Source organism: Mercenaria mercenaria, chromosome 12 (genome assembly GCF_021730395.1).
Source record: "Mercenaria mercenaria strain notata chromosome 12, MADL_Memer_1, whole genome shotgun sequence".
In the NCBI taxonomy this organism is placed as follows: domain Eukaryota; kingdom Metazoa; phylum Mollusca; class Bivalvia; order Venerida; family Veneridae; genus Mercenaria; species Mercenaria mercenaria.
Window position 1 is genome coordinate 44742584 of NC_069372.1, and position 27844 is coordinate 44770427.

The 27844-nt window shown below is 36.6% G+C and overlaps 2 protein-coding genes across 4 annotated transcripts in view; both read right to left on the minus strand.

The window, feature by feature from the left end:
- Positions 1 to 2443, minus strand: part of LOC123533315 (potassium voltage-gated channel protein Shaw-like) — a 127756-nt gene extending 125313 nt beyond the window's left edge. The window contains exon 1 of the mRNA XM_053519914.1: positions 1541 to 2443. Coding sequence (XP_053375889.1) covers positions 1541 to 1612 — 72 coding nt within the window. The 5' untranslated portion in view covers positions 1613 to 2443. The remainder of the gene's footprint in view (positions 1 to 1540) is intronic.
- Positions 2444 to 10567: 8124 nt separating this feature from the next.
- Positions 10568 to 27844, minus strand: part of LOC123533705 (ARF GTPase-activating protein GIT2-like) — a 55963-nt gene continuing 38686 nt past the window's right edge. For all 3 annotated transcript variants that reach the window (XM_045315489.2, XM_045315490.2, XM_053519921.1), the window contains 8 exons: positions 27734 to 27778; positions 26495 to 26653; positions 23018 to 23233; positions 22450 to 22518; positions 21442 to 21578; positions 20785 to 20934; positions 19550 to 19613; positions 10568 to 18839 (listed from right to left, as the gene is read on the minus strand). In XM_045315489.2, coding sequence (XP_045171424.2) covers positions 18630 to 18839; positions 19550 to 19613; positions 20785 to 20934; positions 21442 to 21578; positions 22450 to 22518; positions 23018 to 23233; positions 26495 to 26653; positions 27734 to 27778 — 1050 coding nt within the window. In that variant the 3' untranslated portion in view covers positions 10568 to 18629. The remainder of the gene's footprint in view (positions 18840 to 19549; positions 19614 to 20784; positions 20935 to 21441; positions 21579 to 22449; positions 22519 to 23017; positions 23234 to 26494; positions 26654 to 27733; positions 27779 to 27844) is intronic.

Consider the following 27844-nt stretch of genomic DNA (forward strand, 5'->3'; position numbering starts at 1 on the left):
GAAGGTATCCAAGCATGAACAGACTGATTAACTGATATAGTGGTTACTAAAAGCTATTACCAACCAAACCCAGGTTCCTAAGAAGTAATACTGGGTAGTGGTGGGGGAGCGGCGGTTAATAATACCATTTACCGGTATATGCTCTTGCCAGAGCACACATTACTTATAGCTACACATTCAGTGCATATAAACTTTATGTTTGATTAGATATGACGGCAGCGTGTGTTATTAAGTTACTTTCACCAGAATGTTGTTGTGGTTACATATGAAAATGGATTAGGAATAATCAATGGTGAAAGCAAATGTTATTATCTGCAACTGTTCTGTCAAAAATGTTGGCAAGTGGCATTTTCATAGGCAATACACAATGCAGCAAACATTTCAGTCATTCTCACAGAAATCTATTTTAGCTTGATTTATAAAATCAATGACTGTCCAGTTTAGAACATCATCCAAATTTCATGAAAAGTTGAAAGCTGGGCGAAGGAAAGTAAAGGAATTACAGTCAGAACGCATATATATGATGAACAGTTTTATAGGCCCTGTATTCATCAGCATTCTGTATAAAACAGACTTAAGGTGCTTCTGCACGTTCGTGTTTAAAACATTCTAAAATAATAGGCTTAGAACAATGAACTAAAAAGGAAACTCACGAGCCCTACACTATATGGATTGTAATGTACTTCCTAAAAGTTGTGAATAAACCTACTTTCTATCATATGGTCAAATAGCACGTGTACAGCAGATATGTATTCTTATTTTTGTTAGATATTTGCCAATTCAGATTTTAGACAATACCTTTGAAGCTCACTTTTTACATTGTCTTGACTCAGTATGGAAGCATTTTGTTAGCAGATATTTTTTCTTTTTATTTATTTTTCTTTTTTTTTTCTTTTTTAGATATTTGCCAATTCAGATTTTAGACAATCCCTTTGAAGCCCATTTTTTTTATATTGTCTTGACTTATGGGAGCATTTTGTTGTTAGTTTGTAAGTTTTGTCGGTTTACAGCAGAATTACCGACATATTTTGCACTGTGTTTTATTAATAATAATGCACGTGAAGCCATGGCATCCGGGTCGGTTTAATAAATGTGCAGAATTACCTTAAAACAAAAATTGTTCAACTAGCCCTCATCAGGTTACAGTGCATCAATATCGCTTCAACTTAATTTGGAACAAAGTTTCTGGAAATATGGCTATTACGTAATTTTCAAAACCATGTCGAATACAACGACGTGTCGTATATAACATCCAATTCACTGTGCACATTTATACGTGAATAGATTCTTTCATTTAGATATCGAAGGTTTTGCAGTTCAAGTTTTACTTAAACAAGTAAACTGATATTGGAAATTGTAGGAATCGGATTTCGTTTGTAATAATAATTCATGCATTTTATATGTTGGAAATTTGTTAATTGTTAGTTACAAATTGAAATAAACTGTACTTCAGCTATTTATAAAGGCCCCCACCCCCACCTCCACCCCACCCCGCAGGACAGGCATAAAATTGTATACATATTAAAGTATTTGCACTAACCTTTTGTTTTTTCAAGTTTGATTTGGAAACGTACGCTCCACAGGACACGGCAATCGCTGCACTTCTTGACATTATGTCAACGTCGGGGACCAGTGATTTCGTCGGCGGTGAAGCTATTCCAATGTCCAGTGAAAAACAGTTACATTCCCTTTGTTATAGAAACAAAATAAACGTTCAGTTTTCAAGCAGATGTCAAATGTTCTGGTTTCTCAAAACGTAAACAGCTATCACATAGACTGCTTAAAACTCTGAAATAACATTATATTTACTACGCATATATATAATCCAAGATTTCATTAATCCACATTAATGTAAACGTCCTTTAGATAAACCTAATCATTCTAAGATTTAATTCCTTGTTTTCATTTCTTTTTTATCTTTTAAACACTCTGTCCATTAATTACGCTTTTTCTTCTATAAATCCAATTCTGCTAATCCACAAAAATGCAGAAGCCGTTTAGATTTGCATAATCTTTTTGTCTTTAAATTCCTTTTTTATTTGACTTATCTATCAATCCGCTCTCCATTACATACAAAAACATTTTTTTAACATTTACGAATCAGCCACTAACAGTAAAGCATTAAAGACCGTCATTACGGTATTTTAAGTTCCATGTTTTTCGCTAATGATAATCACTTTGTAAGTATACCGGCGTAAAAATACATCGGAAATGCTTAATGTTGGCCCTTTGCCGTGACATAAGCTGTATATCCCAGGCGTTGGCGGACGTTATACTTATCTATGTTTGTCCCACGGGAACTTTAATGATCTATGGGAACATTAATGATCTATTTCAGCCGTGGAAGCAAAATACAAGTGTCAATGCAACTTATATGACGGCACATTTTCTCTAAGTCCCACTACAAGTTCTCTTAATAAAATGTATCCACTCGTGTACACTTTGCAAAACAACGCTAATTTCCTCTTGTCGTTTGCACTAATGAATTCACGAGTATATAAGCAATATGTTTTACAGTGTTCAACAAACATACTTTGCGGCTGTGAAAAAATACGCAACATTCTTCGAATCTATGCAGTCGTCTTTTTTCTGACTTGCGGTAAAAATTCTGCAAGTCCACGCTTAATGGTAGAGCGCAGGTCATGGGTTCGCTCCCTAGCTGGCCGCGTCATACCAAAGACGTGAAAAATGGTACTAGTAGCTTCTCACAACCGCGCACGCGCGTAGGTAGGCACGCACGAACACACTCAAGTCCTAGCGTTTTTAATGAGGCCTGAACTTGAGTAGGTAAAGACATTGCCAGATGTGCTTCTCAAATATGCATTTTTCATGTGACGGGTGTTTTTCAAGTCCCGATTATGGTGATGGATTAATGAAATAAAGAAATATTTCTTTCACGTGTCTCGTGTCCATTACAGTAAAATGTGCTTGTTTCTATATCTTTATGCTGTTTAAAGGCATTATATATGATTTTACTTACGGTATTGATGTTGCTAAAAGTAACCCCGCAGAAAAGTAAATTTTAGTAATGTATTAAATCCATCTGAGAGTGTAATAATCAATTATCAAGTGATAAGATAAAGTAAATAAAATAAGATAGAATAACATAAATAAACGAGTACGACAATTGATCTTTTCTCCTCAAGATTTGGGTGCTGGACGCTCCCCCTCCCCCCCTCACCCATGACATATTGATCAGTATGATCATATAACATGCATTGGACATCTGCATTAGTCAAGTTCAAGAGTTTACCAATTATCTTTATTTTTCTGTACAATCGTAAACATTAACGGCCATTAAAGCCAAGTTATGCATGACGTTCATTATTTTTTCTCATGATCTAGGGGAAACTCGGGTAAATGGGGCCACTTAAGCAACTTGCAGGGCTAAAAAAGAACGAATGTCACAGTATAAATTAGCCAAGTCCGTAATGGTACCAGAATAGATTAAAATGTGTCGTGGTGTTCCGTTTAAATACAATTATCACAGTAATATCGAGTCAGACAGCGTGCAAATAACATTGTTTATATATTTACGTTCATTTAGAATATATTCTGCATGGACGTGGTTTTAGGATTTCCACTCCAAAGAGCCATTCTATATAAAATCGTGAATTGTTGGTAAGATCATGCATTATTAGTTCTGTGTATACACTACTTTGTACTTATTTCAAAAATACGCCAAAAACACAATGTTTCTGTGTGATGACGTCAAAACCACGTTTATATTCGATGACGGTAAAGCCGCAACGTTTCTGTCCGATGACGTCAAAACCGCAACGTTTCTGTCTGATTACGTCAAAAACATTACCGCCTGACGTATCCATACCAATCCGGCCCTAGCCAATCACAAAAAAGGGAACACAGTCATGAAAATATACGGAAGTAATTATATTCGGACAGATCGGGGGAATTTGAAAAAAAAAAATTCAGAAAAATGCAGGTTTGTTAATGTCTTTAATCCTTTCCTTACTTTATCATTTTTTTGATCCCAGGAAGATCGTGATTGTTTTTGTAGTATCATAACACTTAAGAAAACGTTGTAAACATAATCATGGAATATTTATCTTTTGCTTAAGAGTTGCTAAGCTCTTACCTGCAATTTTATGTGAAATAACGTTATTTTTTCGTTGATGTTTGAAGTTCAAACGCTATGGGCTTAAAAGTTCTTGCAAACAGCGATTTTATATTTTAAAGAAACCCTATATTTTTTTTCAAGTCATTGAAAACAACAACAGCAAAAGGCTGGTAATTTGTTTTATTGGATTAAAGTCACATTGCCGCTAACTTGATGGATGAAGATCACATGTGCTCTAGAAGACATGGATCGTGTTTTAGTAACGACCTTTAGCGGGTAAAGAAAAATGTGCGCCCAAAATAAAAAGAAAAAAACGTGAGAAAGCCAGAAAAGATCATTTCTTAAAAGTAACAAGAGAGCCAGACTGTCACAAAATACGCCCGTCTAAATATTCAGTTGCGTAAATTCAAGGGCCATAATCGAAGAGTGCCTAGGGTGATTTGGATAGTTATCAAACTTGGCCGAGATATTATGCCCAAAAACATTGTCACCAAGTTTGGTGAAGATCGGATGAAAATTGTTCGACTTAGAGGGCGGACAAGGCTAAATTCGCAGTTTTTCAAGTAATTTAAGGGCCATAATCCAAGAGTGCCTGATGCGATTTGGATGGTTATCGAACTTGGTCAAGATATTATGCCCACAAATACTGTCAGCAAGTTTGGTGAAGATCGGATGAAAACTGTTCGACTTAAAGAGCGGACATGCTTTCGGATGCCGATCACCCGCCCGCCACGGGTGTTCACATAGTACGCCCCGCCCTTTCAGAGACGGGCGTATAAAAACAGTACCGAATGCAAGACAATCCTCTCCTTCCGCCTGTGCTCAGTTTAATCAAGGCGTGTAATCCCCTTTTAGTTCGCTCGGTGCTAAAAAAATATCAACATACATAGACATTGAAATTTTTCTGAACATAAGGACAGGACTTCTGAAAAAAAATGAAGGTGACGGGGGTTGTCTGCTTTGGTCAAATTCAGCATGGAGCGGGGTCGTTGTCCCGAGGAACGGGGTGGGATGGGTTGTCCGTATTCCGAATCCCCATTATGCTACTGGTGTTACATGTCTGGTGTATGTATTACTACCTTTACATTTTGTCCAATAAACTGACACTGTTCAAAAGAAAACGAGCCCTATATATCATGCAAAGAACATATTACATATACTAGTATGTTACGAACTAACAAAAGCTGTGTGTACAAAACATGCGCACCCGCGATGGCGTGTCTAAGATAAATAGATCAAGTACGCCAAGTATCAAGTACCTTTGACCAAATGATCGAAACAAGAGGACTGTCACGATGACCCTTAATTGCTCACCGGAGTAATAGACAAGAAAAAGTTTCATGAAGAACCAGTAAAAAATATGATTCCTAAAGCGCTTATCACGGTTTTCTATGAGTAGCTTTTACACAAAGTCTCGAAACTAAAGGCGGCCTAAAGAGAGTTAAAAAGCCTTTTCCTATGTCTTGAGAATAGTGACCGCGTTTTTCGACTGGCCTAGAGGATATAAAGGCATACATTCTGACTATGTAATTAAGGCAGAACATGGGGCTTCTGGGGGTTTAATTTTATGATGTGACTTAGTGATTTTCGAGCTCAGAAGATACGGTTTTGCACTAAGTTTAGATTTTATGTAGAAAAGCATTTAGACCAAATTTCATGTCTATCAGTAGTAAATGTGGTCTGTAGTGCTCACAAAGTTTTTCTGGATTTAACCTAATAACCTTGTTTATGATCAAAATATGACCCTATTTCTACATGACTTAAATTGAAAAGTCAGACAATCTGACCACGTGTCATGATGATCGGGTACTGATTGTGGCCTCTAGATTGTTAAAACAAAGTTCCAACGGTTTGACCTAGTGATCTAAATTGTGATCCCAGATGACCCAGTTTTTATTTTGACCTTAATTTCAAAGACAGCCATTCTGACCAGATTTCATGTAGTTCAGTTTGAAATGTGGCCTATGGAGCATTTTATTTCTATGATCTGAACTAGTGAACTAGTTCTTAATCTGGAATCTTCAAATTTGACACACCGGTAGATTTCATAAAGACAAACATCATGACATTTTTTAACAAGAGGGCCATAATGGCCCTATATCGCTCACCTGTTATCATTGCACTTAAAGACAAGAAGGTCAAAAAAAATTTGGAAGATTTTCCGATGTACAATCAAGTAACCCCTGGGGCGGGACCAATTTTACCCCGGGGGTCATGATTTGAACAAAGTTTGTAGAAGTCTACTAGGCAATGTTACATATCAAATATCTAAGATCTAAGCCTTCTGGTTTATTTTTAGCAAATTTATGAAGATTTCCCTGTGTACAATCAAGTAACCCCTTTGGGGCTGGGTCAATTTGACCCTGGGGGGGTCATGATTTGAATAAATTTTGTAGAGGTCCACTAGGCAATGGTACATGTCAAATATCTAAGCTCTAGGGCTTCTGGTTTATTTTTAGAAAATTTTGAAGATTTTTCTATGTACAGTCAAGTAACCCCATGGGGCGGGGTCAATTTGACCCCGGGGGTCATGATTTGAACAAATTTTGTAGAAGTCTACTAGGCAATGCTACATGTCAAATATCTAAGATCTAGGCCTTCTGGTTTATTTTTAGAAAATTTTTGAAGATTTTCCTATGTAAAATCAAGTGACCCCTGGGGCGGGGTCAATTTTGACCCCGGGGGGTCAGGTTTGAACAAATTTTGTAGATGTCCACTAGGTAATGCTACATATTAAATATCTAAGTTCTAGGCCTTCTGGTTTATTTTTAGAAATTTTTTGAAGATTTTCCTATGTAAAATCAAGTGACCCCTGAGGCAGGGTCAATTTTGACCATGGGGGTCATGATTTGAACAAATTCTGTAGAGGTCCACTAGGCAATGCTACATGTCAAATATCTAAGCTCTAGGCCTTCTGGTTTATTTTTTAAAAATTTTTGAAGATTTTCCTATAGAAATCTATGTAAAATCAAGTGACCCCTGGGGCGGGGTCAATTTTGACCCCGGGGTCATGATTTGAACAACTTTAGTAGAGGTCCACTAGGCAATGCTACATGTCAAATATCTAAGCTCTAGGGCTTCTGGTTTTTGAGAAGAAGATTTTTAAAGATTTTCCTATGTAAAATCAAGTGACCCCTGGGGCGGGGTCAATTTTGACCCCGGGGTCATGATTTGTATAAACTTGGTAGAGGTCCACTAGGCAATGCTTCACACCAAATATCTAAGCTCTAGGCTTCTGGTTTTTGAGAAGAAGATTTTTAAAGTTTTTCCTTTTGGTTGCCATGGCAACCAGAGTTCTGCATGGAATTCAATTCTTTGAACAATTTTGAAAGAGGGGCACCCGAGGATCATTCCTGTGAAGTTTGGTGTAATTCTGCCCAGTGGTTTTCAAGAAGAAGATTTTTTTAGAAATTGTTGACGGATGACGCACTACGCACGACGGACGACGCACAACGGACATCAAGCGGTCAAAATAGCTCACCTTGTCACTTCGTGACAGGTGTGCTAATAAAAATCAGGAAGAAAATGTGGCCTCTAGTGTTCACAAGGTTTTTCTATATTTAGCATAGAGGATGGGTTTTTGACCAACCTTGGTTCGGGTGAGCTGAAAACAGCGGGGCTACATATACTGACCATGTTATAGTTTGACACCATTATTCTCCAATTATCTTCACTTTCCATAGACAATAACCCCATGTAATTTGACAGTTGTAGGCCAATCTTCTCCAGTTACTGACCAGAAACTGTTTGTCATTGTAACCTTGAACTTCTGACACATAGAGCTCCAAAACCTTAGGGGTCATGTACTGACCACAGGCAATCATACTATCATATTTAGACCTTTATAAGCTTTAGCTTTCAGATCTAATCCTTTTTCATACATTTATCTTCTGTATTGCATAAAGTAGATTTGTATATGTTGTAAACATTGTTTGAAATAAAATTATGTTTAAACTATCACGTTTAGTTCATACTAATTTGTTTTAGCTCGATTGTGATGACAGCTTCAAGCTTATTGGAACCACTCTCGTGTCCGCTTCCTGAAAAACCAGTAATGGTGTCATACGACAAGTCATGGTTGTGACCCCAGTGGGGCTCGAACACACGATCCCTGGATTGAGCGGCCAACACCTTATCCACTAGACCACAGCTCCTCTATCAAGTTTGACTGCTGAAGGTCTAAGCATTTGCTAGATTCTGATTTAAACACCATTTTCAGTTGTAAGGATCAAAGTAACCTTGACCTTTTGTCTACTTACACAAAATTCAATAGACATTGTATACTGACCACAAGCATTTATTTTTTGAAGTCTGATGGCTTAAGGCGCAAAGATGTATTTTATTTATTGATCAGAAGCAGTTAAATTTTGAGTCTCTAGTCACTGTTACCTTGAAGTAATGATCCGCAAAAAATACAACTAGAAATTGCTTTTGTAAAAAAGCGCATGTCTCCCCCAATGCAAAGTCCTATAGGCAAGAAGTCAAAAGGGGTCAGGAGCGAAAGTCAAAGAGACGCTGATGGTTGGCTGCAATAGGGATCATCTACTTGGCATGTCCAGTCATCCCGCTAAATTTCAACACTCTTGGCCTAGTGGTCAAGTCACTGTTCAGGCTCCTGTGACCTTGACCTTTGATCAAGTGACCTCAAAATAAATATGGGTCATCTACTCTGCATGTCCAATCATCCTATTAAGTTTCAACATTCTAGGTCAAGTGGTTCTCAAGTTATTTTCCAGAAATGACTTTACATGACCAGGCCCCTGTGACCTTGACCTTTAATAGACTGACCCCAAAATCAATAGGGGTCATCTACTCTGCATGTTCCATCATCCTATGAAGTTTCAACATTCTGGGTCAAGTGGTTCTCAATGTATTGATCGGAAATTGTTTTCCATGTTCAGGCTCCTGAGACCTTAGACCTGTAACAGAGTGACCCCAAAGTCCATAAGGGTCATCTACTCTGCATGTTCAATCATCCTATGAAGTTTCAACATTCTGGATCAAGAGGTTCTCAAGTTATTGAATGGAACTGGTTATCAATGTTCAGGCCCCTGTGACCTTGACCTTTAACAGAGTGACCCCCAAAACAATAGGGGTCATTTACTCCTATGAAGTTTCAACATTTTGGGTCAAGTGGTACTCAAGTTATTGAAAATGGTTTTCAATGTTCAGGCCCCTGTGACCTTGACCTTTGACGGAGTGACCCCAAAATCAATAGAGTTCATCTACTTTGCATGTACAATCATCCTATGAAGTTTCAACATTCTGGGTCAAGTGGTTCTCTAGTTATTGAGCGGAAATGGTTTTCAATGTTCAGGCCCCTGTGGCCTTGACCTTTGACGGAGTGACCCCAAAATCAATAGGGGTCATCTACTTTGCATGTACAATCATTCTATGAAGTTTGAACATTCTGGGTCAAGTGGTTCTCTAGTTATTGATCAGAAATGGTTTTCAATGTTCAGGCCCCTGTGACCTTGACCTTTGACGGAGTGACCCCAAAATCAATAGGGGTCATCTACTCTTCATGACCAATCATCTTATGAAGTTTCAACATTTTGGGTCAAGTGGTTCTCTAGTTATTGATCGGAAATGGTTTTCAATGTTCAGGCCCCTGTGACCTTGACCTTTGACGGAGTGAACCCAAAATCAATAGGGGTCATCTACTCTTCATGACCAATCATCCTATGAAGTTTCAACATTCTTGGTCAAGTGGTTCTCTAGTTATTGATTGGAAATGGTTTTCAATGTTCAGGCCCCTGTGACCTTGACCTTTGACGGAGTGACCCCAAAAACAATACGGGTCGTCTACTCCAGCAGCCCTACAACCCTATGAAGTTTGAAGGTTCTAGGTCAAATGGTTCTCCAGTTATTGCTTGGAAATGAAATGTGACGGACGGACGGACAGGGCAAAACAATATGTCTCCCCCAGAGGGGGGGAGACATAATTACCAATAGTAACCATCCTTTGAAGTTTGACATGCCAGAGGCTCAAACTATTCAAGGTCCTTGTGCCCTTGATCTACAAATCTAAACAGCAAGTCACTTAATGACTACAGGTCAGCCTAAGAAGTTTGACATCTGTATGTCCAAGCATTCTTCATCTATCTATTGGCCCGTCACGTTAGCTCAATAGTGAGCGGGGAGATTTACGAACCATGAGCTTGATCCCCACGCAAGCATTGTTCTCAGTGACGATTTGATAAAACACATGAAAGAAATCACTAGTCCTTCATCTCTGAGTTTGGTGAAGAAGTTGGCAGTTTCTTGTGGAGAACAGGTTAGTACTGATACTGAATCCACAATGGTTAGATTAACTGCCCGCTGTTACATAACTGAAATACTGCTGAAAAACAGCAATAAACCCAAACAAAATCATCTATTGATTGGAAACCAAAACAGACCAGTGAACCAACCCACCTGCGAACATGAGCAAAACAATACACCCTCCCTTCTTCAAAGGGGCATGATATAATGATGACAATTTCAACATAGTTGTATATTTTTATTATTTTTAAGTATACAAAATGTTCAAGATATAATACTCATACTGTATGACATGCACAATCTATATAAGAATTTGTTAAATAACAAAATGGGACTTATTTACATAAAAACTGTAAACATTAAATAAAACATCCATGCATCCCCGCAAATTGCAAATTTAAAATACCTGTTATATCTGAAGGAATAGCTATTTATTATATCTGAATATAATGTGAAGTGTCTTATTATTTTTTGAAGGATAATATCAAATACAAAATGTAATTTAAACTAGAGCTATCACTAAAGGTGATGAATGTACCCCCCGCATGCACTGACACAGTACATTGCAATTTGACGCACACAAGATTGCATAATTATGTGGACTGTATGTATATAGACTGTATGTATACAGTATAGTAACAAAAAACGAAGTCCCACAACTATGCAGAATATTTATCTAAAAGAATGTAACATGCACCATGCACAACTAGGGTTGGTACTGATCACTTGTGTGAAGTTTCATTAAATTGTGTGCAAGGGTTTGGTAGATTAGGCACGCACAAGATTGCATATGCAGACTGTATGTACATAGTATGTTAACAAGAAACAAAGTCCCATAACTCTGCAATTTTTGTCGCTGAAAGAACCTAACATGCCCCATGCACAACTACTGTTGGTACTGATCACTTGTGTGAAGCTTCATTAAATTGTGTCAAGGGGATGAGGAGAGATGGTGTGCACAAGATTGTGTCTATGTATATAGTATAGTAACAAAAAAAACAAAGTCCCATAACTCTGCAAATTTTTTTTCTGAAATAATCTAACATGCCCCATGCACAACTACTGTTGTTATTGATCACTTGTGTGAAGTTTCATTAAATTTTGTCAAGGGGATGAGGAGAGATGGTGCGCACAAGATTGTGTCTATGTATATAGTATAGTAACAAAAAAACAAAGTCCCATAACTCTGCAAATTTTTTTTCTAAAGGAACCTAACATGCCCCATGCACAACTACTGTTGGTACTGATCACTTGTGGGAAGTTTCATTAAATTGTGTAAAGGGGATGAGGAGAGATGGTGCGCACAAGACTGTGTCTATGTATATAGTATAGTAACAAAAAAACAAAGTTCCATAACTCTGCAAATTTTTTTTCTAAAAGAACCTAACATGCCCCATGCACAACTACTGTTGGTACTGATCACTTGTGTGAAGTTTCATTAAATTCTGTCAAGGGGATAAGGAGAGATGGTGCGCACAAGATTGCGCCTACGGACAGACGGACAGACAGACAGACAGACAACCTGAAACCAGAATACCCCCCCTTACAACTTTGTTGTCGGGGGGTACAATTATGTACTTATATTTGAAGAAATTTGATCAAAAACTGATCAAGGAGTAAGTTTTTTTTCAATCTATACATTTCATTTCAGGACAAAACCAAGCCCAGGCATTACTAGTACCCCTCTCTGATGAAACTCCCACTAATTATAATATATCTGGCCAAGTCCCTCCCAGACACCATCCCTCTCAGAAAAAACTCCCATAAATTTTGATAAATCTGGCTAAGCCCCTCCCAAACATTACTATCTCAGAAGAAATTCCTACTAATTTTGATAAATCTGGCTTAAAGCCCCTCCCAAACATTACTATCTCGGATGAAATTCCTACTTATTTTGATAAATCTGGCATAAAGCCCCTCCCAAACATTACTATCTCGGATGAAATTCCTACTAATTTTGATAAATCTGGCTTAAAGCCCCTCCCAGACACTACCCATTTGTATGAAACTCCCACAAATTTTGATAATTCTGGTTAAGCATATCCCAGACATTACCCCTCTCGGGAAGAAACTCCATATTTTGAAAAACCTGTCAAATTTTTTACAAGTATATCAAAACCAATCCTTTTGCAATATAAGATGGGACAAAAACCCTCCTACTAAAAATTCAAGGAAGAAAAAAACTGTCTGCAGTTTTGAACATGTCAGAAAGAAAATCGCTCACTCTGCTATGAATGAGATGGGATCTGTATCAGCTCTTCAAATTTTAACAAGACAGGTGTTTGCCCTACCCATAAAAATGGGATGGGGTTCAAAAATAATCATACAGGTGAGGGGAACAGGAGGTGGGAGTGTGTCCTATGAGACATTAATAACCTCATTTGTCTCTCCATCATTAGTAAACATCAGTTTTTTATTCTTCTCAACGTTATACACTTCATGGCAAGAAGGAGTTTACATATATCATTTAACAGTACTCAATAGGTGCTGAAAAATATCTGTAGTAATAAATTTTGAAAATATTAATGTTATTTCGACTGGATGATCAAAATATCATTTATTACTGGGATATCTCCCATCCTGCTAATTGTCTGTAAACTGAAATCAGTTAATACCGTAAAATTCCTTTACAAAACCATGTCGTATATGGTAACTTTTATGGACTCATTGAAGATTTCTCTCAAACTCCTGATAAAGAATATGTGAATCTAACATTAAAATGACAACTCTTGTTACATAAGACCAACTATACATTAAACATAGAACAAACAGCAGCATAATGAAATAAACAATTATTGACTAGAGAAATAAGTTAAATGGAAGAACAGAAATATTAGCCAGGTTGTGAATTTCAAACTTTTACAGGGGAAGGGTACATGCAGTATTTCATTTATTATCTCAATAAGTCTCAGTTGTCAAAGTTCAAATCATGTTTTTAAAAACATCAGCAGTAACAACAGATACTGTAGATAACAGAATCACAACTTTTCTTAAGAGATCATGTATCAGTTCAATGAACACCTACATACTTATTAAATAAAGTGAATTGCCAAAGCAAACATATTCATGAAGAAACAAGATCTAGAATTTTTTTACAGAATTTAGCGAGATTTTATTCCACACTAGAGTGTCTCAAATCAATTTTATTGTGTGATAGTTGGTTGTAACCGGAATGCGAAGTTTTAAACATGTAGCCACCAAAGTGGTTCATTTTTTAAAAAACATTTTCAATTTTAATGTATAGAAATTTATTGCATATTGTTGTACATGTCAAGTATTCCCCATCTAAACCAGGAATCACTTGCATTGTGAGCCGATATATACTGCTGATTCTGTCTTGGTAACTGCAACTCAGGAAGAAGAAAATTAGAAGACCAGCTTGCCCAAGTAAGGGCTTAAAACTTCATGGATATAAAATCATATAATGATTTGGAGCCCAGAGTTTTGGAGCCTAAAACTGATTTTGGAGACAAGTCAAAAATGCACTCTTGCCATTGGTTAATTTTGAAACAGTGTTCAGTAACAACCAATGAATTGCTACTGTTTAAGAATTGGTTCCCAAACTCCACTTAGTAACCAGTAAAGTTATAAAACTGACATTAGAAATCAGTGAATGTAATCTTGCCATCTGTCAATTTCGAAAGTTGTGTTTTTTAGACTTGTTCCCAAATTCCAATTTGTAACAAGACTGCAAGGTTTCGAGACCAGTCCAAATATGCAAACATGGTCATCTCCAAAACAGTGCTAAAAACATCCAATAAGAATGTAAGTGGAGTTTTGAGATTAAATCTCCAACCTTACAATCATAATCTTTAAACATTGTTTATAATTTTATGACCAGTGAAAAATTTATGCTGAAAACCACTTTGAATTTGTATCACATTTGACAACAACCGATACACATTTTATGAATGATTTCTTTGACAATATGCAGAAAATGAACTATGTTAAATGACACTTTGTACACTGAATATAACATATGATCAGAACATTTGTCATTTTTTGCATGCGATAAATAAAAATAAAATCATGTGACAACAGTACGTTTCCAAATAACCCTCACACTACTTTTCAAAAATATGCATTAGGTCCAAGATCTGGTACTTACAGGTATACATTATGCAACTATCAACTTTTTTTAAATTTGTCTATCTATTAAAAAACCCCCCGAAGATTTAAGATTCTTAAGCCAAGCTCTATTTCATGTCCCTCACAGTATGACTTTTTAGTAATTTTTGTTTTCGGGTTTTAAGTCCTATCAATACAATTTTGGTCATATTGCATCTTTCTATTGTCTCTGTCGGTAAAAACACCCGAAGTGCCACTCCTAACAGTATTTCTGGCACAAGTGGGCACATGGGTAGTACCTCTGTACATCAACAGCTAAATCCCCCGCCACTGCTATGGATAGTGAAAGGGTAAACCTTTGATTTTAGCCGTACCTTGACCTTGAACTGACATGGCTGACTCATGAATTCTGTACAATGTCTTGATGAGGTGATCATTTGACCCAAGTTTCATGAAAATCCTTCAAGGGCTTTAGGAGATACAGAGCTGAAACCTTTGACCTTCAGCTGTGACCTTGACCTTGAGTTGACATGGCTGACTCATGAGTTCTTGATGAGGTGATCATTTGACCCAAGTTTGATGAAAATCCTTCAAGGGGTTTAGGAGATACAGAGTGGACACAAAATGGAAGGCTCAAACCTTCGACCCTTAGTTGTGACCTTGACCTTGAGCTGGCATGGTTGACTCATAATTTCTGCACATCATTTTGATGAGGTAAAGTTTTATAAAATTCCTTCAAGGGGATTAGGAGATATAGAGCGGACACGAAATGGAAGGCTCAAACCTTTGACCTTCAGTTGTGACCTTGACCTTGAGCTGACATGGCTGACTCATAAGTTCTGCACATCACCTTGATTAGGTGATCGTTTGACCCAAGTTTGATGAAAATCCTTCAAGGAGTTTAGGAGATATAGAGCGGACACAAAATGGAAGGCTCAAACCTTTGACCCTAAGTTGTGACCTTGACCTTGAGCCAGCATGACCGACTCATGGGTTCTGCATATCGTCTTGATGAGGTGATCATTTGACCCAAGTTTAATAAAATTCCTTCAAGGGGTTTAGGAGATATAGAGCGGACACAAAATGGAAGGCTCAAACCTTTGACCTTGAGTTTTGACCTTGACCTTGAGCCGACAAGGCTGACCCATGGGTTCTGCACATCATCTTGATGAGGTGATCATTTGACCCAAGTTTCATGAAAATCCTTCAAGGAGTTTAGAAGATATAGAGCGGACACAAAATGGAAGGCTCAAAACCTTTGACCTTCAGTTGTGACCTTGACCTTGAGCTGGCATGGCTGACTCATGGGTTCTGCACATTGTCTTGATGAGGTGATCATTCGACCCAAGTTTTATAAAATTCCTTCAAGGGGTTTACGAGATATAGAGCGGACACAAAATGGCAGGCTCAAACCTTTGACCTTGAGTTGTGACCTTGACCTTGAACCGACAAGGCTGACTCATGGGTTCTGCACATCGTCTTGATGAGGTGATCATTTGACCCAAGTTTCATAAAAAAATCCTTCAAGGGGTTTAGGAGATATGGACCGGACACGATTTTGTTACGGACGGAAGGACGGACGCAGACCATTCCTATAATCCCTCCTCCACGGCGGGGGATTAAAAATGGATTAGTTCATCATTCAATCTGGGTAGTACCACTTATTATTCAAAGGGGTGTTCACTGAAAATTTACTGAGTGAATTGCAAACAACGCAGACTAAATTCAGACGCACGGATGTGCAGGCTGATCTTGGTCTGCACTGGTCACGAAGGCAAACTACTTGCTGCCAGCAGGTTAAAGGTTAATACAAGTGTGACTGTATCTGTAAATTTAGAGTTACTTTTGCCAGGTAGTGTGAGCTATTACATAAAACCATACTACGCACGATATACATAAAATCATTTTATATAAATAATAAATAAATATTGCAAGTTGTAGGGGGTAAGGTATCTTTGGATATACAACAAAATGCATGCAACCAAAAACATAATAATCATTTCACTTTCATGAAACACCTAATGATCAGGTCTTTGATACATAAACAACCCTCTTCACTGTTCTTGAGCAGGGCTTCAAAAATCTTGAAAACTCAATCGAACAGAGACAGAATCACATACTATTTCCAACCTCTCTTCAAAAGCGTCGAAGGACATACTGTGTGAACACTGTAGTGTCACATGCTCATACAGACAGATTAACAAGCTGTGACATCATGTTTAATAGAGATCAAAAGTGCCTTCAACTATTTCTTGCTGGAAGGTGGCCGTGTTTTTCATTCTTTTTCTGGGACCAACATTTTTTTATTTTTCCATTTTATAAATCTGTTTGAAAAAGTTAAAAATTTGTCTAAAATTGAGAAATCACAGTTTCTGAAGCTCTGTTCTCAGATATCACAACACTGTCAAAATAAGAGGTGGAGAGTAGTATCTGGTAGGCATCAACAAACCTTAAATCTCAATTATTACACTCAGAAACAAATATTTGCTATTAAGTGTTAGTGTAAACACTTGAAAATAAGTAATTCTCAATGTGTTAAAATTATTTTTAAACAACTTTGTTCAATCAAATGAAATCTTAACAAATGCTTTACATGAACAAACAACTAATTCTTTAACTGTAACTGACCCAAGTACATATTGTAAAATCATTAACATTAGAAGGGAAGAAATGTTTGTGGGCACCTTGGTTACGACAATAACTGAAAAAAAAAAATCTAAATAAAAAGTCCCCATTAATTTTATCTTCAAAATTTGAAAACTATAAATTTGGTTAAACTCATATTTCATTTCAATGAAATTAATAATTTCAATGGTTATGAACTAAAAAATTAACTTATAATTTACATGTATCAAAACTTTGGGGTTTCTTTTCTTCGATTACAACTCATCCATTTATCAGAACAGATTTTCACAATATTACACCTAAATGAGCAATCCATAATAAATGAATGAAAGTAAATGCACGAGCATAACAAAGATATGCTAAATCTAGCCTAAATATAAATATTTTCTGTTTTTCTTTGGTACACAATGATAATCTCTTCTTCGATGTCAAACTAGAGAGGTTGTGATTTCATACATATACTGGTACCTCAGTCCATGTCTTGGATGTTTGTTATGGTCAGTTATATCTGCATACAGGGACAGAAGCCAGGGCCTGACAAATTGTTTCTAAGCAAGTCACCCTGCAGGACAACATTCACTTTAAAAGGAAAAATGCTTTCATCAACAGCTTCTATTTTCAAATCTGTTGAAACCTTTACATACAATATTCTTGTTATGGACTGTATAGTATGATACTGTAACAAAAATAGGATGTCAGCTTTAATTTTCAACAGCTGAGATATATGACTTCCTCTGGACTCAACTTTCATGTGATATATAGATGTTGTTTCGGTTGCATAGTGTACATAGGGTTAATGTACTTAACAGAATTTCATTTTTTGTTTAAAAAGTGTGTCTGACGTGCCTACTTTCAAAAAATTACAATTTTCATACAATTTAGCAGTACACTTTCAACATGTTCTTGTAAAACCTAACTTAAAGTTTTCAAACATGTAAAATAATGCGTAACTGCATTTTCAGAATTTTTTTAAGCAGACGCCAATGTAGTTGTCTTGAAATCTCAACCTCTCTAGTGTCCCATGCTTTTTCTGCTCATCCAAGAGCAAAGTAGCATGATTCATGCCACAAAAAAAATGTTGTGTTTGATCTCTAGGCCGCATAGCATAAAGCACATCCTCTTTTAACAAAATGATTTACTTGTAGAAAGAACACATTTTCATCACTTCCTATTCTCTTCCATAGGAAGCCATTACCTATTCAGTAAATCATCTCTCATTTAGGAGAATATATTCACTGTTAATTGCCTCCCTTTAAAAATACTATAAATAGTTTTCTGTTAACATAATACATAAATATGTCTCCTTCAGCAGGACATCATTTCCTTAACAGTTTTCTGCCGTTTTAAAAATGCAATTCACTTTTCAGTTGTTTGTTTCCCTATTACAGGAAACTATTCACTACACTGAAGAATTGCCTCCCTTTTAATAACAGGAAACTATTTCCTGTAGGTAAAATTGTCTTCCTGTCACAAGAATCTATTTCTTATGCAGTGAGTTTTCTCCCTTAATCAAGAAGACAATTCCAATTCAAATTGTCTCCCTTTACAAAGAATAATCCGGATCAACCAGATGCTTTCAAAATGGTTGTAATAATCATTGAAACAAAGTCACAAGCTGCTTAGCAGATTTGGCAATATCATAGGCACACTGAATCACTTGTTGCGTTTTTATTGAGGGATCAAAGGTCAACTCCTCCGAGGGGTCGGAGGGCAGGTCAATACACTCCTCGCATTCTTCTTGAAGTCGAACTGCACTGGTCATCAATAAATGCAATGCACATTTCACGCTTTCTGAGAAAGGTTTCTGTAATGGTAATTTAAATTACATGTAATTCCAAATTATTTGCTTATATTTTTTGCAATGCTACTTAATCATGTAATTTCACATTCTGTAATACAAGTAGTAATTAAATAATGTAATTTCATCTTATGTAATAGTAATTAAATCATATGTAAATTCACAATTTGTAATTACTAAATGCATATGTAATCTTAATTTTGTTATGGTAATTAAGTAATATCAATACATTCATATCAAATCAATACATCTACCTACCATGTGTGTTGCATTTTTGCAAAGGTAACAAACTCATAAAATTATGCAATTTTACATTTTATGGTTTCTGTAATGCTAACTTCAACATTAATGAAATTTTATGTAATTATAACCACAACAAATTTTGCATTTCATAATTTCTGTATAAATAACCACAATCTAATATCTTTAAGTTTCTGAAACAGTTAATGAATATTTTTTTTTTTTACATTTTATGATTTCTAAAATTGTAAATTAATAACAAGTAATTTTATACAAGTTTTGAGAGAATGAAAACTAGAAACATATTTTTTTTTGTCCTGCCTTATTGTCTTGTACTTGACATTATTATATGAATACCCAGACACATCAAATACCTTCTCAGCTGCAGACAATTCTTATCCTTAATAATAAACTAGAGAATTCAAGTTGTGTTCCAACAGTTAATGGAGGGAGAAAAAAATTAATTAACAGAGTACCTGTGGGAACACTGCCGCCATCTCTAATACTGCTGCGTGGATATTATCTGCACAAGGCCCATAACTGTAAAACACAATGATAAAAGACTATCACACAAACTGTCTGATCCACATTTTAATCCTTACCCTGCTAAATTTCTATAATGAACTTGTCCATCTTTCAATTTGGAAAGTACCATTAACTATTAAAAGGGGTGCTTACCAAAAATATACTGACTGAATGGCGAAGCGTGTAGATCATGATCGACACTGGTCGTAAAGGCAGAATCAATCTTGTCCAGCCTGATAAGCATTAAGCTTAATGGTAGTCAACCCAAAAAGGTAAATTGGCAATTAATATAATCACCACCTTGATGATGGAGGCGACCGTCCCGGCCTTATTTCAGGTATGGACAAGCACCTGGGTAGAACCACAGACATTCTGTAAGATGGCTTCCTAGCATGATTATCAAAACAGGACTTGAACTTACAGCGGCAACAGACATGTGATTCTGAGTTAGCATCCTGAACCATCATTTTTAAAGAAAGGCTCCAAATCTCAAATATTAAAAAGCAGACTTCTACCCATATTTGTGAGTGGACAATTGGATTTGTGGAGTCCTAGATCTTGTGTTGTTAGGGTAGAATGGCGAAGTCTTTCTTAACAGGTAAAAATCTTCTCTAACAGATAAAGTTATAACATTTGTTGGTAAACAGCTATATTTCTTCCCTTCTTTCCTAAAAACAGTACAACTTTACCTGTGACAGAGCTAGAAATTAGTATTTTTGCTCTTGGCAATTTTCACTAATAAAGATATTTTAACTCTCAAAAAATCAACTATACTCACAACTTTGACCACCTATTGTTTGTAGAAGTTTTAAATGCATGAATAACCAGTTTTTTTTATCGCCAAAAACTTGCTGAGTCACAGTAAATCAACATAGTATCAAACAATGTGGCTAAAATATTGCCATGTAATTAAAATCAGCAACTGGTCTACCTAGTATGCACACAGAGTAAAAAAACATCTCATCAGTTGATGCGTAATTTGTAAACATATTATCAACTGAAACCTGATGGAATGAAAACTGTCATAATTTCATGGAATGAGAACTGTGATAATTTCCATTATATTTTTTGCACTCACAAATATTTGCCAATGGGACAATGAGGGATGGTAATCAATCTTCTTTTTTTTTTTTTCATTTTCGATGAGGATGGTAACTTTACAAAGGTCTTGACTACATATACATACCTGGCAATACTGCGTTCTTGTGCTGAGAGTAATAGCTCCTGGATTTTTTTGGTTATTTTTTCCGTCTTTTGCATGAGAAGTTCTAAGGTGGGGAAGCCCTCGATACCTTCCATACTCTCCCCTCGTGAACTCTCATAATCAGGTTTTTCCCTATAATGAACAAAAAAATATTTGTTTGACATTTCAACAATAGGTTCTATAAGTGAGCTTGAGTGATCCTCTAGAACGACAATTATTCAGAGAATATACATGTAGAATGTGTAACAAGTTATTCAATGTATATTTCAATAATATTTCTCTTTACTGGTGGGTTTTTGCAGGTGAAGAACTTCTAAATTAAATACATCTGATATATTGGTTTCACAGTTCAAATGCACAATGGATGCTCATTCAATTCAGAACCAGATATGCACAGGGTTTTATTTTGTGCCTCTTAACCAATTTAAAATGATATTCTGAAAGGCACAGCTGAAATGAAATATGTCCTTGGGTTGACAAGACCATGAAATCCATGAAAACAAGTCCTCCCAGAAAAATATTGATTTCACAGTGAGCCATGAAACTTTCCTTGAAAACCGCAGTATCATACTCAGAAAGGTAAGGGCAATGGACAACATGGGTTCTTTGCCTTACGAATAATGATGACAAAACTATTACCTTATTGCACATTGTTCAACTGGTAGTGAGCGTGGATTGTCATAGTGTGACATTGGGTTGTCATAGTGGCCTAGCGAGTCATTGCGTAGCTCACCGCTGCCCTGAGAAAATGATGATCCTGAACTTGTATTTGATGACTGAAACAGAAATGACATTCTTATAAGTTTGAAGATTAACTTATTTAATTTAATGTGGTGCTAGGATATTTGTTTAAAGATTAACTATCACTGTTTAAAAGTATATGGCATGCTAGGATACTGAAAGATTTTCTAACACAATCTCATGTATATGTGACATTGGTGAAAATAAAAGTTAGCTAATACACTTTACAATACAGTCCTCGACAATGAATTTAGACACCAGATTAAATTTACTTCTTATAACAGGATATTAAAACTAAGAAATTGGGTAGCGTGCCAAAAATTTATCAACATGATGTTCGGTTTACTTATCTTGTGCACTAACTAAAGTTAGGTCCTAATGCTTACCAGTTTATTCATTATTCAATTATAATTTAAAACCAGATCTATAACATTTTCACATCACCCATCAATATGAAATAGTATACAAATACCGTCCAGCAAGCCATTCAGTGTTTTATAATATTACATTTGAAATAAATTTTGAATTTTTTCTTTCTTCCAAGTTTTGACTCAAGCCCAGCAAGATTTAATACTGAACCCCAGACAGGTCAATAGCACAAACTATGGACTGGCCATTTATATTAAGCACTCATGTGACAGTAACACACACATCCCTATATAATGTACAGTTGAAACTCAATATCTCAAACTCACTTATCTCAAAATTCCGGCTATCTCAAAAGCATTTTCAAGTCCCAACCCAAAAACGTGCACAAAATGTCATTTTAAGTTGAATTTCGGTTATCTCAAAGTAAAACGTTCGATCCCTTGGAATTCGAGATATTGAGATTCAACTGTATATTGTTCGGCGACTTGAACTACCGATGACTCAAATTTTGCTAGTCCAGCTGAGAGATATATATACCTTGTTTTCTTCTACATGATGCATATCTCCCCCAGACTGTACAGGATACAGGTCATCTTTTGACTGGCTCTGTAATAAAATATATGCACGGGTAAAATAAAGGAGAAGTGCAAAAGTAAACTGGTAAAGTATAGGAAAAGCACAGGCAAAATTTAGAAAGAGCAAATTGGTAAAATATAGGAAAAGTGCATTGGCAAAATATAGGAAGAGCGCATTGGTAAAATATAGGAAAAATGCATTGGCAAAATATAGAAAGAGCGCTTTGGTAAAATATAGGAAAAGTGCATTGGCAAAATACAGAAAGAGCGCATTGGTAAAATATAGGAAAGTGCATCGGTAAAATATAGGAAAAGTGCATCGGTAAGATATAGAATGAGTGCATTGGTAAAATATAGGAAAGTGCACTGGTAAAATATAGGAAAAGTGCATTGGTAAAATATTGGAAAAGTGCATTCAATTTGGTAAAATATACTAAAAGTACCTTGGTAAGATATTGAAAATATGCACTGGTAAAATAAAGGACCAGTGATTTATTCAAGGAGTGATGTTATAAATGATTCTCAATCACCTTATTAGATTTCTGCGATAATCTCTCTTGATTCCTTGGCTCGAACATTGACTGTGGCCGAGCACCACCACTGTTTCTTGAGGATCGAGACTGGACCCCGGGAATCCTGCCCAGTTGGTCCTCACCTTCAACCCCATTCTGCATGTGACCTTGACCTCGCAATAACTGTTGTTGTTGTTCCCGCAACATTGCATTCTCATGCACTAAAGTATGTACCTACGAATGAAAGAGAGCAGCTTTTTTTTTTTAAATTATAAAGACAGTGCAGAAATAAAGAAATACAACTTATATAAATACCTTCTCAAAAATCATTTCTATGAAATATGTATGAATTAAGGAGACAAATGTCAAGTAATTATTCATGCTGGTTACTGGCTTAAAGATGAAAATAATCTGACCCAATATTGCATCAAAGTGGTATTTGCATTTTGCCATTTTTCAACAGCATTTCAGTTATTTAACGGCAGGCAGTTAACCCAACCAGTGCCAACTTCCCCACATGAATCAGAGGTGGAGGATGGATGATTTCAGACAAATTGTCTTTTATCAAATCGTCATGGAGAACATGCGCCTCGGGATCAAACTCATAACCCTGTGATCTGTAGATCTGCGCTCTCCCTACTGGGCTAAGCGGGCAGGCTTTGAGACCATACAGACATCGTACTACAGCTTTTTTTTTTTATTTACTTCAGTATCTTAACCTTTAGCCTGCTGGCAGCATTAATGATTCTGCCTTTGCGACCAGTGCAGACCAAGATCAGCCTGCATGGATGTGCTGGCTGATCACAGTCTGCACTGTTCGGTATTCAGTCAGTAAATTTTCAGTAAACACCCCTTCAAATAATAAATGGTACTGCCCAAATTGAAAGATGGACCAGTCCATTTTAGAAATTTAGCAGGGTACAGAAAAGTGAATTATTTAACAAGAATATTCTAACAGTCTAAGCTTTGACCCAATTTATCAAATAGCACCTTGATGCAGCTGAATTATCTCCTTTGGCGTCAAAATTAAAACGTGCATCAAGGAGCTATATGCACTGGTAAAATAAAGGAGAAGTGCTAAAGTAAACTGGTAAAGTATAGGAAAAGCACAGGCAAAATTTAGACAAGAGGACCATGATGGTCCTGAATCGCTCACCTCTTCCCACATGACCCAGTTTTGAGTATGACGTCGTTTTTTCTATTATTTGACATAGTGACCTAGTTTTTGAGCTCATGTGACCCAGTTTTGAACTTGACCTAGATATTATCAAGATAAAAATTCTGACCAATTTTCATGAAGATCCATTGAAAAATATGGTCTCTAGAGAGGTCACAAGGTTTTTCTATTATTTGACCTATTGACCTAGTTTTCGAAGGTACGTGACCCTGTTTTGAACTTTATCTAGATATCATCAAGGTGAAAATTCATATCAATTTTCATGAAGATCCATTGAAAAATATGGCCTCTAGAGAGGTCAAAAGATTTTAATAATTTTAGACCTACTGACCTAGTTTTTGATCGCAGTTGACCCAGTTTCAAACTTGACCTAGATATCATCAAGATGAACATTCAGACCAACTTTCATACAGATCCCATGAAAAGTATGGCCTCTAGAGAGGTCACAAGGTTTTTTTATTATTTGACCTACTGACCTAGTTTTGTAAGGCACGTGACCCAGTTTCAAACCTGACCTAGATATCATCAAGGTGAACATTCTGGCCAATTTTTATGGAGATCCATTCATAAGTATGGCCTCTAGAGAGGTGACAAGGTTTTTCTATTTTTAGACCTACTGACCTAGTTTTTGACCGCACATGACCCTGTTTCGAACTTGACCTCGATATCATCAAGATTAACATTCAGACCAATTTTTATACAGATCTCATGAAAAATATGGCCTTTAGAGAGGTCACAAGGTTTTTCTATTATTTGACCTACTGACCTAGTTTTTGGCGGCACTTGACCCACTTTCGAACTTGACCTAGAGATCATTAAGATGAACATTCAGACCAACTTTCATACAGATCCCATGAAAATTATGGCCTCTAGAGAGGTCACAAGGTTTTTCTATTATTTGACCTACTGACCTAGTTTTTGAAGGCACGTGACCCACTTTCGAACTTGACCTAGATATCATCAAGGTGAACATTTTGATCAATTTTCATGAAGATCTCATGAAATATATGGCCTCTAGAGAGGTCACAAGGTTTTTCTATTTTTAGAACTACTGACCTAGTTTTTGACAGCACGTGACCCAGTTTCGAACTTGACCTAGATATCATCAAGATGAACATTCTGACCACCTTTCATACAGATCCCATGAAAAATATGGTCTTTAGAGAGGTCATAAGGTTTTTCTATTATTTGACCTACTGACCTAGTTTTAGATGGCACGTGACCCAGTTTCAAACTTGACCTAGATATCATCAAGGTGAAAGTTCTGACCAATTTTCATGAAGATCTTGTGAAATATATGGCCTCTAGAGAGGTCACAAGGTTTTTCTATTTTTAGACCTACTGACCTAGTTTTTGAGGGCACGTGACCCAGTTTCAAACTTGACCTAGATATCATCAAGATGAACATTCTGACAAATTTTCATGAAGATTTCATGAAATATATGGCCTCTAGAGAGGTCACAAGGTTTTTCTATTTTTAGACCTACTGACCTAGTTTTTGAAGGCACGTGACCCAGTTTCGAACTTGACCTAGATATCATCAAGATGAACATTCTGACCAACTTTCATAAAGATCCCACGAAAAATGTGACCTCTAGAGTGGTCACAAGCAAAAGTTTACGGACGGACGGACGCACGCACGCACGGACGGACGACGGACGACGGACACCGCGCGATCACAAAAGCTCACCTTGTCACTTTGTGACAGGTGAGCTAAAAAAGCAAATAGCTCTCCAATGCATGAACTTACTGCACACAGCACCTTTATGCATGTTGTGACAAATATGCAGACAGTGATCTGATGAATCATTTCACCTGTCAAGAGTAGCGGTACAGTGCCAGATCTTAAAATATGAAAGAACATGAGTACTTCATGACTAAACGTCAAAACCGACAAGGCACAATCCGTCAAATACATACAATCATTGACCCATTAAACCAATATTCCTCCATCCTCATCAATATTAACAAGTTCTCTTCTGGTAAAACAGACAAATGATCTTAGACACTTTATCCTTACGTTGATCATCATGGAGAAAAATGCCTCACAGGGGATTCAAACCTATGACCTCCTGACCCTATGATCACATGAACAAATGTTACAGCACAAGTGAGGTTTTGAACCCACAGCAGTTATTGGTCATTTAATATGTCAAATATTTCTGGCGAATATTCATCTCACACTTGGGTCAAACTTGCCATCTTTGCATTTATTACATCACGTCATGAGGGACTGATATTTAGCCAACTTTGTTGAACAGTCATAAAACAGCTGTTATTATTTTTCATGATGTAATGATTAAAAAGAGTAAACATACCAGGTTATTTAGTCGTTCCACCTCGTTCTGAAGGTTTTTATTTGCCTGTATGAGTTGTCGAACCTCTGACTGCGAGTGCATCAAGGCCTGCCTTATCTCTAGCACTTCCTCCACCTCTGGCGGCATATGACTCTCATTTGGCACGTCTGTTGTGGACTTCTGTATGAATGAATGAAAAGAACACTAACTAAGATTTTGAGATAATCTTTTCTCATTCCAATTTTGGACATTTCTACTTGTTAAGTCTACAAGTAAAGAAACGTAAAAAGCTGGCCAGATATTTTATATCCTTTTTTGGCTTATAAATTCCACACTGTATAGTTATGTCCATTTATGATAAAAATATTTTTGTTGTTTGGTGACCATCACACCCAAACACAATTTAGGTAATACAGCATCATTCAAGCTTTGATGGTGGATGACAACCCCACATGCCTCTCTGGGTATTATTTCATCAAGGGATGGCACATTGGTAGAATCTTTGACCCTCTGTAAGGCAGCTGGAAGGCTTCCTCACATGGAAGAATTCTACACCTGAGCCAGGTTTCAAACCTTTAGCAGTGAGAGGCAAGTATATGAAAGTCACTGACTTTAACCACTCGGCCATGAGAGCCCCCTTAGGGTAACCTATGCAAATATTGAAGTAGACAGTAACCTGCAAAATAAAACTGGTACTGGTAGGGCTTGTCATCGTCAAATCATGATTAAATGGCCCATGACATAACTGTTGACAAAATTTTTCATCCTTGACAAATTCTGACATCCTGATAATGCTCTAAAAATACGCTGAATCTAGTACCACTGCAGGTCTTAACTATCCATGCGGATGTAGAACGACTTCTTATTAGACAGAACTGTGACAATTTTAAAACAACTTCTGGGCATTATGTTCAAAATGACCAAAAAATCAGTTTACAGTAAGAATGTTATTGCCCAAAGTTGAATCTTAGATTATCATCCATTTTGAGCCCATATTGTTTCCTATTTCCATCACCATTATTTTGAACTGATTGATCAACACAGAATTTTTTACTGATTCCCAGCACTAGTTACTGAATTCAGAATATAAGTTGTCTCTGATATGCGCATCAAACAGACACTAACAATAATGTTATTTACCTTACTCAAGGCTTCGAAATGGCCAATAAAGGACATTGTAGTAAGATATTCAAAAACTGTCAGCAAGTTTTTTTTACATAACATCGTTCCTTGAATCTGTGAAGATAAATAATAACTCACCCTATATTCCGAAGAGGAAACCGGGACTGGAGTAGATTCTTTATCCTGAAAGAAATATTAAACAAACATGTACTTCATACCATGAGACATAATTTCCGAACAAATTTGTTT